The sequence below is a fragment of the Leptonotus elevatus genome, chromosome 2 (genome assembly GCF_054856555.1).
Source record: "Leptonotus elevatus isolate MCC_2025b chromosome 2, RoL_Lele_1.0, whole genome shotgun sequence".
NCBI classification, from domain to species: Eukaryota; Metazoa; Chordata; class Actinopteri; order Syngnathiformes; family Syngnathidae; genus Leptonotus; species Leptonotus elevatus.
In genome coordinates this window covers 27,471,926-27,487,419 of record NC_141240.1, presented here as the reverse complement: position 1 = coordinate 27,487,419, position 15,494 = coordinate 27,471,926, and the positions used below count along the sequence as shown (strand labels likewise).

The following is a 15,494-nucleotide window of genomic DNA, read 5'->3' as shown; positions in this document are numbered from 1 at the left end:
TAGTCCGCAAAGGCGAGGTGGGGCCACACCTAATGACGTCAAAAAGTTCCAACAGCTCGTTTCTCAAGTTGGGAGGGGCTGGTGCTTGGAGAGCAGAATGACCTAGAATTTCTCATGTGAATGTGCATAATTACTAACGTTTTATTACGTTGGGTTTTTAACAGTACAATCAAGAAATCAAGCACTTCAACCGTTTCTTATTCTGATCATGGTTTCATTAGAGATGTTGAATTGCTTAAATTCCTTTTGTTGTTGTTGTTTTTGGATATGCACCCTCATCCATCATGAGCCTACAAAGCTACACCTTGACACTCATTGATGGATTTGTAGCCATTTACATTTGACACACAGTGCCTTGGACTCGATTTATACCAACATGCCCCTCTTCCATTTGTCAAAAATGTGTTCCAAAAAAATCCCACCATCCAGGTGTCTGGTTGGTACACTATATAAAGAAGTTTGAGCCAGCTCTGTGTCCTTGAGAAGATGGAAGAGACCCCCCAAAAAAGAAGAGGTGTTAAAATTAGTAGCTGGATTGAGATTTAAAACCGCTATCCACCCTGAGCATCATTCTAGGCCGGGTCCCTATGGGGACGAGATGTTGCCTGGTCATATTTCAACGCTTTGTGTGGCTGTATTGGCAGCAAAAAAAAAGAAGAGCTTTGTAGCTCATCTGGGCCTTTGAAGCTCGGTGAGAGAGATCCTCACTGCGATGCTCAGATCCCAAATCTCTGGGGATCCCAGTGTCGGGAGACTCTGGCTAATTAGCAACTGAGGAAGTGATGTGTTATCGCCAAGGAGCAAGGAGGCAGCAAATGTGAGAACAGAGTTGACGTGCTGAGGGACAATGGGGCCTTTGGGTGCTTAGCAACGGTTTTAGATGCCGTGATTTGAGTGTGACAGCATGTTTTTTTCCCAGTGTGGAAGAAATTGAGTAATTAGGTGAGTTTTTAAGACAAGCCCATCTCTTCTGTAAAATAGTCAGTGAGCTGATCATGATACTGCCATCAAAAGAAAAAAATGGAATGTCAGGACAGACAACGCCTGAAATAAATTAGTTTTTTTTAAATATATATATTGGTTTTCCATCTGATTATTAGCTCAGAGGCTACTTCCTGTTGTTGTTAGCACACGAACAACAGGGTATTCTGTGCTTTTTTCAATTCCGGGGAGGAATATTCTGTTCTTTATGCCGTAGTGACTCAAAGGGCGAAAAGTAAAAACAAAATGCTTTGCACCAACATGTAGCCTAATGGTTTCTTGCCCTAATGGAAATCAGTTCAGTAGTTTTTAATATAGCCTTAGGGGAAATAGTGATATAAGGGCCACTCATAAGGGCATCTTGACTAAAATAAAAACGAGCGATACAAATCAAGAATCATTACTCACTGTAGTGACCAATAAGAGAAGTTCTTAATCCTGCCAACCAACAAATAAAGATTCACCCCAAGACATCAGTCTTTATATGTGGAAATAGAGTTTGCATGTACAAACCCAATTCCCAAAAAGGTGGGACACGATAAAAATTGTGAATAAAAACTGAATACAATTATGTGGAAGTGCCAAATGTCAATATCTTGTTAAGAATAGAACATAGATAGACAGGTCAAAAGTTTAAACTGAGAAAATGTATCATTTTAAGGGAAAAATATCCGGGTATTGAAATGGCCCGCCTGCAGTCCACTTCTTTCACTTATAGTGCGCTTTTGGCGCATCATAATGTGGAAGGTGCAACAAAGAAAGCCCAAGACAGTTGAACAGTTAGAGAGACAAGAATGGGACAGCATTCCTATTTCTAAACTTGAGAAACTTGTCTCCTCGATCCCCAGACGTTTGCAGACTGTTGTAAGAAGAAGAGGGGATGCCTCACAGTGGTGAAAATGGCCTTGTCCCAACTTTTTTGAGATTTGTTGATACCATGGAATTTAAAATCAACATAGTTTTCCCTTAAAATTATACATTTTCTCAGTTTGACCTGTTCTCTATGTTCTATTCTGAATAAAATATAAAAGTTTGGCACTTCCACATAATTGCATTCAGTTTTTATTCACAATTTGTATAGTATCCCAACTTTTTGGAAATTGGGTTTGTATTATCACAAAACATTAGAGGATGCCGTGTGGGGTCAATTATGATCATCTACAGTCATGTATTTCTGGTAACCAGTAAAGCACTGAAATGTCATATCTACCTACTGATCTTATCATCTCTTGGAAGCTTGCTTTGGAATCAAATATTGCAAGGCTCTTGCTTTGACTTTGACACAAAAACTAGGTTTTGAGATCAGTTGACGGCATTTTTAAATTTTCCAAACAGATTCTTCGTTCCGTTACACTGGCAGTCCAGACAGCCTCCGGTCTCGCGCTCCCATGATCACGCCGGACCTGGAAAGTGGCGTAAAGGTGTGGCACCTGGTGAAGAACCATGAGCATGGAGACCAAAAGGAAGGAGACCGTGGCAGCAAGATGGTTTCTGAGATCTACTTGACCAGGCTGCTCGCCACTAAGGTAGGCACTGAAAATATACAATCCTTGTCTTTACTAATGCCTTTTGTGACAAACAGCAAAAAAGAATTACTGGAATAAGAGCAGCTGGCATGAATTTGAAATTTTTTGACGATGAATATGAGACTTTTGAGGTCAATATTAGGAGTCCAAATTGTATGAGATTTTTATTTATTTTTTTACTAAAAACTGAATGTTAGTTTGATTAATGACTAAATTGTTTGTATGTTTCAATATTAATGCTTCTATCTCTGTACAATATGTGTCATTCCTGAGATTTTGACAGGTGATCACTCCAGGGTGTACACTTGCATTTAGGATCATGGAAAATGGCAATGGACTGATGGATAGGGATGTAACGATAACGGCAATATCGTGATATTGCGATATTAAAACTGCCACAATATCGGCGTCGTAAAAGCAGCATATCTGTTAAAAAAGTCATGTTGATTTCCATTTGTGCAGTTCTAGCACCCTCTGGTGGCAAGTTTATTTTGTGCAGTTTAATTTACATAAGGAATGTTTTGGCCCTTCTATGTTAAAAGCCACGCTAATGGTCAGATGAAGGGGAACGTAGTATGCTTGTGAACCGAGTCAATATGTGGAGGCACTCAAGTAAGTGCCTCAATGTTAAGTGTCATTAGAGATGATAGGTGGTTTATATGCATTGCTGTTATGTACAAAAGCACAATATTGTGCTTTTTTTAGTATGAGTTCTTTTTTTTCTTTTTTTTACAGTACTGTGATCTTTTTTTAATATCGCCAATCTACCCACAATATCATGATAATTATTGTATCTTGAGCTTCATATTGTGTTAATATCGTATCGTCATTTTGGATATCGTTACATCCCTACTGATGGAGTAAGGCAAATCATTAATCATATTGCTCTCATGTTCCCTGCAGGGAACGCTGCAAAAATTTGTTGACGACCTATTTGAGACATTGTTCAGCACAGTTCACCGAGGTAGCACGCTGCCGCTGGCCATCAAGTACATGTTCGACTTCCTGGACGAACAGGCCGACAAGCACGGCATATACGACACGGATGTACGTCACACGTGGAAGAGCAACTGGTAAGAGCCGATAGAGGAGCGCTAAAACTCATCTTTTGTATTGTGAAATAAGATCACTGGCGGAGAATTCACCCACTAAGTGAGCACCGGCGTCCTTACACATTCCCTTTGTCTTTATCTTCCAGCCTTCCACTGCGTTTTTGGGTGAACGTGATCAAGAACCCGCAGTTTGTGTTTGACATCCATAAGAGCAGCATCACGGACGCCTGTCTGTCTGTGGTTGCTCAGACATTTATGGATTCTTGCTCCACTTCTGAGCACCGCCTGGGCAAAGACTCCCCTTCCAATAAGCTGCTCTACGCTAAAGATATCCCCAATTACAAGAGCTGGGTAGAGAGGTAAGCTTTATAGTTCACACACCATTCCCATCGCGGTCTTGTTAAAGTTTTCTTGCTTACATCAAACTTTAATTCTCTTCACTGGCCTTCACATCTCGCATTCTGTCATTGACTTGTGAAATGCGCTCTTTTGATCTTAACGCCTTAAAAGATCATTTAGGGTTCACGTTGTTGGTTGCGAGTGATGACGAGCGCTGTCCCGCAGGTACTACGCCGACATCAACCGGCTGCCAGCCATCAGCGACCAGGACATGAACGCCTACTTGGCGGAACAGGCTCGACTCCACTCCAGCGAGTTCAATATGTTGAGCGCCCTGAATGAGATCTACTCATATATTAGCAAGTACAGCGAGGAGGTAGGCGCTCGCCTGTATCACAAGGTGGTTGGGATGAATGGGTGTCATGACTTACGACAACAAGGGGCTGCTTACCTGAGGCTTTTTGCCTAAAAACTGCTAAGCAAATACAAACGTTGTCAGCATTTATAAAACAAAAAAGACGTTCTTGTTAGGGGAAACCAACCTTAAACATTTATTGACAATAATATCTATATGTGACCTCACTAGTCTAAACATATGACATTCTGATTAATATTACATTTGTGGAATATGAGTTATGCAGCAAAATCCAGCCGTTTTTATTCTCCATCTCAGGAGGCAGACATTTTGTCACTTGCTGTTGACTGAAGATGACATCACAGTTGCTCAGGGCTCAGGCAATGACCAATCACAGCTCACCTGTTTTCTGAAGCTGAGCTGTGATTGGTTGTTACTTGAGACTTGCGCAACTGTGATGTCATTTTCACTCGACAGCAAGTGGCAAAATGGCCGCCTTCTGATACTGATAAAAACGGCTGGATTTTATATTATTTTTTATATTTCATATTCCACAAATGTAATATTAATAAAAATGTTATGTTTAGACTAGCAGGACTGCATCGAACATATTATTGTCAAGAATTTGGTGGTGGTGTTGAGTTCCCCTTAACTCATTTGCTATTTAAATGTTTTAAGTGTCCCAAAAAACTATTTATACGGCTTTGATGCAGCTTCTCAACTGCAAAGAACGGTTGAAGAAATGGTAGTTATTACAAAAACGCCCAGCAGGTGCCAGCAGAGCAAAAGAGATCAACCAGGGCCATGTTGAAAAAAGCTAATTTACAATGCTATTCGCTGCAAAACTGAAACAGATAGAAATATACTTTTTTTTTTCCTGATGAATGAAGAGACTCAAATTTTTCTTTTGGTAGGTTCCATGTTTTATAGCAATAGAACACAATATTCTGTGGGCCTTGCAAAATCAGTCAATATCCAGTAAAACAGCCTTCAGTGAAAATATTTGGGAGTGAATAAATTAATGTTCAATCTGGGCATGTATGATGATGTCACAACCAAAACAATGATTGCATACCATGGGGCTGTAGCAGCAGTTGTTTGTAATAGTTCTTAATCAACGTTCATTTATAAAAACTATTCAAAAAGTGGTTTTATCTGTGAGGATAGCCACATTTGTGCATATGTTTAAAGTTTCTTTACAAATTATGTTGCTTATTGGCTTGGCATGCATATTACAGCATTTCCAATTGTTTTCACTGGTATGTGTTAAGTGGAGGTCTCGTTTTTCAAAAACTCAAGGAAGAAACGTCACTGATTGGGCCTGAATTATCTGTGCCTCCAAGACTCAATGTGCCTTAGGAGATAGTGAGTACACAACATAATGTTGTGGATACAAAGCAGGATCACACACAGGCAATGCACACACACACACACACACACACTCATCAGATGACAGGAAGTATAAAAGGAAGGAAAGAGAAAAGAGAGCATTTACGAAAACAGTCTCTGCTTCTAATGTCAGCTCCTCCTTTGGGATTCTGACCTTTACGTTTGAACACCGCACTGCTCTATCTCGCTCTCCTTCCCTGTATGCCGCCTCCCTTTGCGTCCATTATCCAGTCGGTTTGCCCCTTTGCTCTCAACGGATCACTTAACTTTGCGTTTTGCATCTTCTGAGCCACACGTTCAAACATACAGTATGTTTTGCACTCACTGCAAGATGAAGTCAAAACATCGGCTGTTACGAAACAATTATAGGGTAGAATAGATGATTGGCCATCTTAGCTCTTCATGATGGATGGATGGACTGACGGACAGATGGGTGGACGGATGGATGTTAAGCTGCATTGTTAAAATACTTGCACTCAATTCAAAATATAATCTTTTATAGGGCAATGATTGGTTGCCATCCAAAGTCAACACAGGAGGGCGTGAGCCTAGATTTGAACCCTCTCAATAGTATAATTAACCAATTATAATAATCATAATGAGAGTTATATTAATGCAAAAGTTTCTCCAACTGGTGGTGCCAAGATGTATTAACGTATGTATAAAAAGATGACTGTTCACTCTGCTTTGTTTTTCCACCCTTTACCCTGAATGTTGCCGTCACCCTGATTGCGATTCCTCCTGACAGGCAAGATAGAGATGAGAGAACCAAACACAGCACTTGTCTAAAGATGACGTTTGAACCTTGACAAATGTCGCATTTACAAGACAGGACTCAAAAGATAAAAAGTGAAAGGCTAATAGATAAATATTTCTCAACAAAGCCAAAAAGCAGCTTTTTTTTGTTGTTCTCTTCTGACACTTCCAGAAAGTGGAAAACAGGGTTTGGCTTCTGCGAGCAATATTTTGACCTGGAAATGTTCTCTTATTGTTTCTGAACAGATCACGGCAGCCTTGGAACAGGACGACCATGCCAGGAAGCAGAGGCTGGCCTACAAGGTGGAGCAGCTCATTGGCGCCATGTCCCTCGAGAGCTGAGGGTAGAGAAAGACTGAGGACCGAGGCTGTCTCAACCGGTCGTGCAATAGGGGCGAACGCTTGCTTTAGTTTGTGTCCCAGACTCCATGGCACGTGGCCCTCCAACTCCGAGACCCTAACTTGGAAAGGGGCGTCAGCGTGGAAGGCCACAACAGGACTTATTTATTTATTGGTGTCGTCTCCTGGGACATTGTCCAAATGGAACTTGTGTGTATGTGTGTGTGTTTGTGTGTGCGGTTGTGTGAAAAGCAGTAGAGATCTCTTACTGGACTGCTGCATTCAGATTTTATTTTTATACTCGGACTTTTAAATATGTGCAGTTACCATTGGAACCACCACAAGCTTCACTCTTCTCCGGATGGGAGTGTCACATGACAGTGTACAGGAAGGGGACAGAGGCAGCATGCATCTGTAAATGTAGCAGTGTCAATAGGGCCAATGTGAATGTAGAAAAAGTTTGTTTGTTCTTTTTTTTTTTTTTTTTTCATTTCTGGAGGATGAATGGAAGTGGTGGGCATCCAGGATTCATTTTTCCATCCAACAGCTTCCCAAACTTTAAGCAGTTCCCTGCATCGCTGCTCATACCAAGCCAAACTCCTTCATTCGCATCCCATCTTCATATCGCGCTTTGGATGCATGCCGTCCCACGTCACACACGTCAGCTGTTCGAGCGATCGATCTAAGTGCCAACACGTCGAGCTGGCCGGTCGCAGGCCTCGATAGGACGCCACTGCCGCCTTTGCACAGGCACCAAGAAGCCAAGATGTGTGGGTCTTGTCTGACCGAGTGCCAAAAGACTCTTGCTCAAAAATCGGTTAATGCTTTACAAATGGAACTTCTAGCCTGCCAGCGGAGACGGATGTGATGCTCAAGGTACGAAACGAGACATCAAAGGAAGCAGATCATTATTCAACTAGACTCATTCTGCTGAATTATCCCAGATTCAACAACAGTGAGCTTTCAATCTGCTGGTAGATTCTGTCTGGCCGTTCCTCTCAGTGGGTGCCTCCATTTTGGCACAAGAAACATGATCAGCCAGCACAAGTATCTGAGCCACTTTGAAAAGGACCACTTTGTAATTGACTGGGGAAACCGGGTAATCGGAGCACGGCCAGACCTGCAGGTTGTATTGGATTGTCTGAAGGACAGATATTCAGTTGAATCCTGATTATGATTAAATGGCAAACACTTTGGTCAGCTGGACTGGAATCCATTGCATAGCTTGACAGTACCTGACCAGAATGTGATCTCCATTGTCTTGGTGAGACATTCACCAGAAACCCAACATGGGACAGCTAATTGAGTGGGAATCAATTCAACAACAGCTGTACATAATCAGCTACATAAGTCACTTCACTACCATGAATGAAACAAGTCAGAATCGGATTTAAAACACACACACACACACAAGCCCTCTGGAAAATGTCCGCTCCATAAGGGTTCCACCTTGCAAGTTAACACATTCACTGCCAAAGACGGCTATAGACGTCAAAGATCCATTTTTACCAGGCTGGCAGTGAATGAGTTAAATGTCTTAAAGCAGAATTTTCCAACCTTTATTGAGCCAATCTACTCCCAAATTTAGTTACCGGTAATTAGTGTGAAATCCGGGCTTGTCTAGTTAATCACAAAGCAATTATTCTGTTCTATGAATGGCTACAAATTATAATTGTACCATCTGCCATCTCAGAAAAGAGCATTTGTTCTGCCTGTCACTATACAATGCTGGCAAATATAGATGATATGGATAACAATTAATGGAAGTTTACATTATTTGCAGTAAATGGGGAATAATTATCAGGCCAATTAATTGGATAATCTCCCACACCTGATCATCTCTCGTTCACCATAATGTTCCGTGGTACCGTTGTTTGCAATCACAGTTTTAAAGCATTTAATGTTGGGCAAAATTCTGAGCTTGACAATATAAGTCTAATATTATGGCTGCATATGTTTGCTCACCACATAGTATAGATAGTATAGGATGAAATGTGGCTTTAGATATCCTCTCGCTCCATTTTCTCAATATCATAGCCCTTGACAAAGCAAAGGTGAAGAAGAGTATGGCAGACGTTGCCCGGCTTACCGTTTGAAGGGAAGCGTCAGGCGATGATGATGATGATGATGATGATGGGGATGGTTGGGCGGGAGACCCACCTTCAGCTTCCCGCTGCTGCTTTGAAGCTGCTCTTTGATCCGACTTGCTAGTGTCGTGCCGGAAATGGAGAGCTAACAGGCAAGAGGAATTTGAATTCAGGCCGAGGTGACGACTATAATTACAAATGGTGACGTGAAAATAATGTTGCCGTCCTACTGGATACCAGCTATCCATTATTGCTGATTAGGTTTCATAAATATATATTTTTATATTTATTTTGATGTATTTATTTGTAAAAATATTAAAAATAAATAAAAGGGACCTTGTACAATAATGAATAGTCATATCAATGTAAATACCTTTTAAGTTTGGCTTGATAATATTAGTAGTTCCTAATTATTTTAATTTTTGACAAAATGTCAAAAACATGCATGCTAACATTTTTTGGGGTCACTTTTTATGCTCATTTGTCCTCTGCATTTCGTCACTCATTTCTCATCATGGCCCTTTTACTACATTCTGTTCTGTACTATGAAGAAATGGGTAATGGTGACATTAAGTTAACTGTTGCGCATTAGCTAAATGATACGCTAACAGTGTACCGGCTCAAATGCACTAAAGCTATCAAGAATGCTGCATACGGTGACTTTACTTTTACTTGGCATTAAAGGAGACATATTATGCTCTCTTTTTTTTTCATTATTTAAATGGTCTCAATATTTATTTATTTACTGGCCAGAATACAAAAAGGATAAAGAATTAGAGCACACCTAACCTCTACTTTACTTTTAACAGTGGTTGAAACTGATCAACGTGTGCACTTGTAGCCTACAATGCTAAGTACAACTTTTGTCACAGTGGCGACCAGTGGCAGAGTTGCAACTTGACTACCTGCAACTCGTTATCTTCACCCAGCCTGATAGCCATATCATAGGTGGAGAAACTCGGCGCGGGGACAGTTTATTATTATAGACTCTTGTTGCAAAATAACAGCAAGGAAGAAATTCAGAACATTAGTTCATTGAAACAATTTCAGAAATCGGCAGAAAACTAAATATTTACGTGATTGGTTGATGGAGGGCAGGCCCTCCTATTTTTAATTGAGCAATGAAATTTTTTTTTTTTTTTCATAATATGTCCCCTTTAAGCACTAATAACAGAATCAAGTTTTCATAATCAAAACGGTATCGTTCAGCAAAAGTCGTTATCCATTCCCAAATGTCTTATTTTCTTTTAAACACACCCCTTTCATAGCGCTAGTCATCTGACCTGACATTGTGTGAAATCGGCTTCTACGTGCAGAAAATGCTTCTTTTTTTTTCTTCTTCTTCAAAGTCTTCCCGAGCTCAGCATATACGAATTGTATCCTCCTCATAGCTCACATTACTTGTACGGAGTAATGCTTTTTTTTTAACAATTGAAACAGGACCTAAATGCCTTCTTCTCTTCCAAGGGATGAAATGTTCGTCTCAATGCATTCCAAGGCTTTGATTCACCTCATCCTCCTGAGATTGTCGGCTGCGAGTGTTTTTAATTCATGCTTTTAGTTTGGCCCGCTCCTCCATGTGCGCCTCCTGAAAACCCATTTGTGCCCCCCCCTTCAAACACAGCTGAATGCACCTCTTCGCTCAGATTTCTTTTTGTTGTTGTAATTATTCAATGATAGCTTGTTTCCTCGCTCGCTTTGGATCTACGCTACACTGAAAAGCTGAGTGTTTTTTGTTTTGCTTGTTTGTTTCATTCTTCCTTTTCGGATGCTCACGTGAGATCTGTATCGTCGCTTCACAACTCAACCTGAAGCTGTTCGCTAACAAAAAGAGGCTTTGTGCACTTTTTTTCCCAGTCTCGGTTTGTCGAAGGGCTGATTGTGCTTTGGGCTAGCTCCTGTCATAACGTACACCAAACAACACATTTCCTCTGAAGTTTTGAATAAAGGGATCAATGTATTTCTCCCGAGTAGTCAATAAATACCCTTCCATTTGACACACCTTGTAAAAATCAAATAAAAAAAAACTATCTTTATAGACACTGGAGTTCTGTACAAAAATAATTACTGGCAATGATAATGGCTGTCTGTCCTTGTTATTTTATAAAGGTCTTGTGAAAATTGTAAGAAATTTAAGGTATTTAAAAACAGTTGGTCTCTTGTTTTTTGTTTTGTTTTGTTTTTGTTGAACTTGCTTTAGTTTTATGATAATATATTATTGTGTACCTATTGTAAATATGAAGCACACCTATTTTGCAAGCCAAGAATTCACTTTATACCATTGTTATATATGAATAAACTTTACTGGGTAAAAAGTGCATTCATATTTTTTTTTTCCTCAAAGCTAATGCAGTGTTTACCATGCTAAGACCACGCAGCAGTTTTACTATGAAACTGGAAAAATACATACAAACATAGACTGACAGACATAAATAGCAATCTATGATAACATTTAAAAAAGTAGAAAGTCTTGCAGGTGGGGGATTTTACCACACTTAACCCTACGCATTCTATATCTTGACTTATTTTCAACCGCTTCCCCTTTATTTCCACACGGGGGTCTAATCCCCGTTTGCTTCTAATCCTGTACCACTGAGACCAATTCAAATCCATAAGGGATTTAAGACCCTGTAATGCCTTTACAAGCAGTCACGGCATAAGGATGACATTCATATATTCCGTTGGTTACTCGTGCTGGATTACTGTGCGAATTTCTAATTAATTATTAGTATTTTTATTAATTATGTTGCCTAGCTAAGAATCCATCCATTTTCCATTGCGCTTATCCTCATTATTATTATGGAGCCTACCCAGTTGATTTTGGGTGAGGTCTGAACACCCTGGGCCGGTTCTCAATCAATCGCATGGCGCATATAGACCAACAATCAGTCACGCTCACATTCACACCTAAAACTTAAAATGTTTTTGGAATGTGAGAAGAAGAATGAAATGAAGAAGCTGGAGTACCGTAACGTCAAGTCTGCAGAGTAATCACGCTATCCAGTACAAATCTACCTTAGCGTTTCTAAAAGTCCACTTACTCACCTTGGTAAGTAAGCACTTGGAGCCGCTGACGTAAGCGGCAACCACGCAAAGTCCTGTGAGAGTAAGCGGTGTTGGCGGCATTCATTAGCTGTTTCCATAATGCATACAAGCGTACGGAAACTTTTCCTCTGACATTTGCTGACAGCGATTTGTGCTCTGTTGAGCTCCACTGACCTTTCGGCGGGCGAATGTGACGGTCGCCGTCTCGCTCGGACTCGTCCTGGCGACCTGATATGCAAATGAGGCAGGTTGACTGATGGCCTCCTGGTGTTCTCGCCTCCTATCTTTTAAGACAGAGAGGTGAGTGGAGAAGCAGTGCAGTTGTATTAGGTTTTCTCATTTAACAGAGTACAAATACTTTGGTACTGTACTTATAGCAGGGTTTCCCCATGTCCTTATTTCTTTATTTATATTTCTGGCAACCTTTACTTTTTACTCCCGTAGTACATTTCCCTTAATCATTTTAGTTACTTGTTACCGCAAAAGAAATCATTCATTGCCAAAATGGCGGAACGGTACTGCACAAAGCGAAAACAGCAATCCTGCCTGTCCAGAGCGAGGCATGCAAATTACCCGTTGCGAAGCACTGACAAGATGAAAGCACCGGCTGCTGACTGCTGCTCACACAACATCGCCAGCAGCAAATGACGATCAAAACGCAACTACAATGGTGAACTCTGTTGTGGTGATAAATAGGATTGCGTTACACGCCCACGGCTGTGGTTACAGGAATGCGTTTTGTACACTGAATGAAGTTCCTCTTAGGTAAGTAACAGAAATATTGGCATTCAAAAATTCCCAATTCAACATGAAAAATCACACCTTAAATTAATTTATATTGATCCCATGAAATGTCAATTCACGTTTAGTTATAATGGGTTGGTTTAGACATATGGCTAACGTGATGGCTAGGCTAACGTGTGCTAGCTAACTTCGCTCATTAGCCAACACGAAACAATATTTATACATTTTTAAATATTTATTTATTTGAAAGGGACAATGCCCGTTTTACAATGTTAATGTGTCCAAGTTCGCTGAATTAAGCTAATTGGCAGTCCCTTGGGCAGATGCTAGAGCAGAGGTGGGCACACTCGGTCCTCGAGGACCGGAGTCCTGCAGGTTTTGGAGGTTTCTCACTTCCAACACTAGCTGATTCCAATCAACAGGGTCATTATTAGGATTATGCGGAGCTTGCTGATGAACTGATCATATATCAGCTGTGTTGGAGAAGGGCAACATGCAATACCTGCAGGAGTCCGGCCCTCGTTGCCCACCTCTGTGCTGAAATGAGAGTCATTAAGAAGCTAGACTGTCCAAAAGTTGTTCTAAATTTTGGAAGTTCACAGTCCCCACTTATTGAGGCTCTGGTAGTCGGTCTACAGATGCTTTGACGCAGAATCACCATCAAACCAGGTAACAGTGGTGATACACAGATGTTTAAACATTTAAAGCCCAACTGTGCAGTCCTTAGCACCATCGAGTGGTCGAAGCATAGCATTTAGAAGCACACAGAAGCATGCACACTCCGATGGCTCAGAGAGACCACACTTCGCAAGCCTGCCACCAATTCTTATATTGCGTGAGCAAACGAGCATCTTGGCGAGCGACGGCGACTTGGCAGCCATTGTAAAGCCCGGCTGGTGAAGTTGTCCTTTGGGCATTCGTAGCAGGAAGATGGCGGCGAAACATGGCAGCTCTGGTAGAGTGAGACCATGTAATATAATTAGTGAATACTAGACCTATATATTTTTTGAAAATGTATACGATACAACATGTTTTTTTTGCATACTCAGGTCCTTGACAGTTTTTAAAGGGACATTCGGTGATCCCTGGCGTCATCTAGTGGTGAACTAATAATTCATTCATTTTAAAAAACAACTTTGTCAATAGAAAGCAAAAAATATGGTGTATAACATTAACATATTTTTTTATATATTATCATAGGTCTAGTAATCACTAATTATATTACAAGGCTGTAGTCCCACCATCTTCCTGCTACGGATGCCCAAAGAACAACTTCACGAATGTAGTTAGCCCAGGTGGTATTGCATGAAGTGTCGGAACCAATGGGTGGACCGCAGCTTACCTTCCACAGCTGGGGCCTGCAGGTGGTCGGCACTAACTCCCGTGATTCGGCCCCGTCGCTTGTCACTTTCTGATTTGCTCTCGAATCTTTTACTAGCTTTTTTTTTTGTTTTATTAGCTCCTCCTGTTAGCCGCTCTTTTTAGCCACTCCAGCCTATGGCTCCAACTAACTCCAGCTCTAGTTTGAAACCCTAATTTGAAACTTCAGCCCAAATTTGAAACCCTAATATGAAACCCTAGCCCAAGTTTGAAACCCAAATTTGAGACCCTAACCCTAGTTTGAAACCCTACTTTGGAACCCTAACCCTAGTTTGAAACCCTAATTTGGAACCCTAACCCTAGTTTGAAACCCTAATTTGAAACCCTAGCCCTAGTTTTAAACCCTAGCCTTAGTTTAAAACCCTAAATTTGAACCCTAGCCCTAATTTGTTACCTTAAAATGAAAGCCTGGCCCTAGTTTGTTACCTTAATATGAAAGCCTGGCCCTAGTTTTAAACCCTAATTTGAGACATTTGCCCTAGTTTGAAACCCTAATATGAAACCCTAGCCCTATTTTGAAACCCTAATTTGAGATCCTAGCCCTAGACTGAAACCCTAATATGAAACCCTAGCCCTAGTTTGAAATCCTAATTTGAGACCCTAGCCCGAGTTTGAAAACCTAATTTGGAACCCTAACCCTAGTTTGAAACCCAAATTTGAGACCCTAGCCCTAGTTTGAAACCCTAATTTGGAACCCTAACCCTAGTTTGAAACCCTAATTTGAAACCCTAAACCTAGTTTTAAACCCTAGCCTTAGATTAAAACCCTAAATTTGAACCCTAGCCCTAATTTGTTACCTTAATATGAAAGCCTGGCCCTAGTTTTAAACCCCAATTTGAGACATTTGCCCTAGTTTGAAACCCTAATATGAAACCCTAGCCCTAGTTTGAAACCCTAGCCCTAGTTTGAAACCCTAGCCCTAGTTTGAATCCCTAATTTGGAACCCTAACCCTAGTTTGAAACCCTAATTTGAAACCCTAAACCTAATTTTAAACCCTAGCCTTAGATTAAAACCCTAAATTTGAACCCTAGCCCTAATTTGTTACCTTAATATGAAAGCCTGGCCCTAGTTTTAAACCCCAATTTGAGACATTTGCCCTAGTTTGAAACCCTAATATGAAACCCTAGCCCTAGTTTGAAACCCAGCCCTAGTTTAAAACTCAAATTTTAAACCCTAGCTCAAGTTTAAAACCTTAATTTTGAACCCTAGCCCTAGTTTGAAACCCTAATTTGAAACCCTAGCCCTAGTTTGAAACCCTAATTTGAGACCCCAGCCCTTGTTTGAAACCATAATTTGGAACCCTAACCCTAGTTTGAAAACCTAATATGAAACCCTAGTTAGTTTAAAACCCTAATTTTAAACCCTAGCCTTAGTTTAAAACCCTAAATTTTAACACAAGCCTGAGTTTGTTACCCTAATATGAAACTCTAACCCAAGTTTGAAATCCTAATTTGAAACCCTAGCCCTTGTTTTAAACCCTAATTTTGAACTCTAGCTCTA

At 40.6% G+C, this 15,494-nt stretch overlaps 1 protein-coding gene across 3 annotated transcripts in view; it reads left to right on the top strand.

Annotated features, from left to right (window-relative positions):
- plxna2 (plexin A2) overlaps nt 1-11,142 on the top strand; it is a 193,708-nt gene extending 182,566 nt beyond the window's left edge. For all 3 annotated transcript variants that reach the window (XM_086067152.1, XM_086067149.1, XM_086067150.1), the window contains exons 28-32: nt 2,317-2,507; nt 3,411-3,580; nt 3,706-3,918; nt 4,124-4,274; nt 6,645-11,142. In XM_086067152.1, the coding sequence (XP_085923278.1) occupies nt 2,317-2,507; nt 3,411-3,580; nt 3,706-3,918; nt 4,124-4,274; nt 6,645-6,740 (821 nt within the window). In that variant the 3' untranslated portion in view covers nt 6,741-11,142. The remainder of the gene's footprint in view (nt 1-2,316; nt 2,508-3,410; nt 3,581-3,705; nt 3,919-4,123; nt 4,275-6,644) is intronic.
- The last annotated feature ends 4,352 nt before the right edge of the window (nt 11,143-15,494 follow it).